Raw genomic sequence first — 2,584 nt, forward strand, 5'->3', positions numbered from 1 at the left:
AGTGTCCAAGATAAAGGAATGAAGCAATGGCAACGGCAGTGGCAATGACCGAAACCAGTTTTAGACCCATAATCTCTTAGGTAAAGTTGTTCAGAATGATCCACAGAACATTTCCCGCATACGCGATTATATAGTAAAAACAGTCGGTTCGCCTTCTTGTGCATAGTTAATTCTTATACCTGAGAGATAACTTACAAATCTTAGAAGGGAAGCTTCCATATACCGCTATGAGGTTTAAAAAGCCTCTCTTAAGTCTAAGCTATAGAGCATTGACGAAAGCTCTGAAAACTGTCCACACTGTTAGCACCGGATTGCCGTGAATATAACGGATTTACCCATTTAAGCCTCAACCATAAAGTAAAATGTTTGCTATTTTGCTTGCTTCTTATATGAAATTAAGTTTATATTTCGGTTAGCTTGCCAATATTAGGAAATGAATGTTTACTTTTTGTGAAAGCTGCAGCTTTCGTCATAACACAGTTAGATGCCATCTCACCAAATCCTTATGCGCAATTTCAAAAATAATATTTCGGTCTGATGGCCATGTGCACATATCTTAGAGAGTATTGATGTCCATGCCAAGAGTACCAATCGATACCTTGCGCTTCTTCATAATAATCATAATAACCACCCCTTATATATCGGCCATTCAAGTTGCTGTTGAAGAAAAGTTATATAAACATTTTTTTACTTGCAATGTAGGAATGAATGGATCTACCTGTCGTGACAGTGATTGTACCACCAAGCACCGTTATAAGTGACAGCACAACTCTTTGTGGGATCATTATCATTATCACGATCGTGTGTGGAAAATTCGCATCCTTTTTGCTCTACCAACGAATCACCAGCATCGCCCCTGTAGCCGTTCAGTTTTTTTAAGGCATAATTTTCATCCAAATCGCCAATAGCAAAATCGGTATATTTCGCAAAGCGTTCCTCATCATGAAAATCCTCCAACTGTATCCACAATTCATTGGGCTGATCATTGGTGAGCGCATGCAACCTATCTAAACCGATAAAATATTCACCTTCCGGATCACCGAAACCGGTCACATAATCATCCCAATCACGATAGAAATCCTCAGTGCCATCCATGCGTCGTTGCACCACCGTCCAGGCAGGACCGCCATCCGGATCGGCCAGACAGTATGCTTTGAAGGGTGCAAGTTCATAATCGCGTAAGTACAGCTCAAAGACGCCACTTTCTGTGGTCTCATACATGGTAAAGGCTTCAGCACAGGAATTCGGTAAATCGGCATTCGTATCGTTTTCGAGCGGCTTACGGATTCTTGTGTCCATACGATTTAGTTTAGTTTTAAGAATATTGAGCAATGTCGATTTCATCTGGTTCATGCTGAATGGTTAATTGGATTGGATTAGTTAATCGATGATTTAATTACAAATTGTTTGTGCACTTACTTTCCAGTCAATTTCGATTCCAAGTGTTCCCTTTCGTCCTTCGCTCTCTGAGAGATATCGAAATCACTTTCGATGTGCACCGCATTTGCTTTCTCCAAATTTGTATAAATATCACGGCCTTGTTGGCTTAACTTATTTTCCAATAGATCTATTTCGTTTTTTAAACTCTTTTCTTCCTCCATAATTTCATCCAGTGTTGTTGGCAACCTATGGGAAGACCAATAAAGTCGGTTATTAGCCCATCTAATAGCTAAACTCGTGCTTACTTATAATCATAGACTTCCACTCGGTATAACTTGCTGTCGCTCAAGAAGACAACTGAATTCAATTTGGTGCCAAAACACTTTTCAAAATTATCGCCACAAAGGAATTTTTGCTAAAATGAAAAACAATATAATTTTTTTTCACGCTTAAAAATTGTTTTAGCAAAAGGCCTTCAGCTCAATATTTACGGCTTGATCATCTCCATCTCCATCTCCCTTACTAGGATTAATGTCGTTCGCCACAACCCAGGACTCAAATGCCTTCGTCGTTGCGAAAAAGAAAAAAAGTGCAATTGCCGAGAGTTTTAAGTGCAGCCCCATGTTTGATTGCGGAACTAAATATTGCGGAATACCAAAGTTTTACTTTGCGTTGCTATTTAAATAGGCGAAAGTTGCTAATTTAATCTGTTTAACTTGAACGCAGCGAAGATAACAGTAATCAGAGCTCTATAAGTATGTACTTTTCAATTTATTATCGCTATTGCTCTGTGAGTGGGTTGCCGCTGCAGCAGCCGACTGTGTTTGCGCATGATACTTCGGCTGTATGTACGAAGTTCGTAGTTCAATACCAAAAATTTTAGTAGGATTAAGGATACATTTTTGCGCGCCACGTTTCTCAGTTGTGAACTTACCTGCTGACTCCAAAACTATAACATCTTTTCAATACACAAAATTTATTACTTTAGAATGCATTAAACTTGGATTTAAGCGGAAAAAAATATATTTGATCGAATTTTAATTGGGCAAAATCAGAGTTCGGTAAAAAATATTATCTCTACTCTTATTGGATATCAAAGATTGTCTAATATTTAGAAAACTAAATCGTGAAACTTTCCAAGTTTAAAAGGAGTAAATTAAAATTTATGGACTCCAAATTATCTAATCTTCCCTTAAAGAAAAGT

At 38.0% G+C, this 2,584-nt stretch overlaps 1 protein-coding gene across 1 annotated transcript; it reads right to left on the reverse strand.

The window, feature by feature from the left end:
- Positions 1-372: 372 nt before the first annotated feature.
- On the reverse strand, positions 373-2,042 carry LOC126759628 (ficolin-2-like). Its single transcript, XM_050474543.1, has 5 exons — positions 1,872-2,042; positions 1,686-1,795; positions 1,420-1,626; positions 719-1,354; positions 373-657 (listed from the first exon to the last, which is right to left on the reverse strand). Exons 1-5 carry the CDS (start codon positions 2,001-2,003, stop codon positions 516-518), a joined length of 1,227 nt encoding a protein of 408 aa, XP_050330500.1. The 5' UTR covers positions 2,004-2,042; the 3' UTR covers positions 373-515.
- Positions 2,043-2,584: the final 542 nt, after the last annotated feature.

This window comes from Bactrocera neohumeralis, chromosome 2, assembly GCF_024586455.1.
Source record: "Bactrocera neohumeralis isolate Rockhampton chromosome 2, APGP_CSIRO_Bneo_wtdbg2-racon-allhic-juicebox.fasta_v2, whole genome shotgun sequence".
NCBI lineage: Eukaryota > Metazoa > Arthropoda > Insecta > Diptera > Tephritidae > Bactrocera > Bactrocera neohumeralis.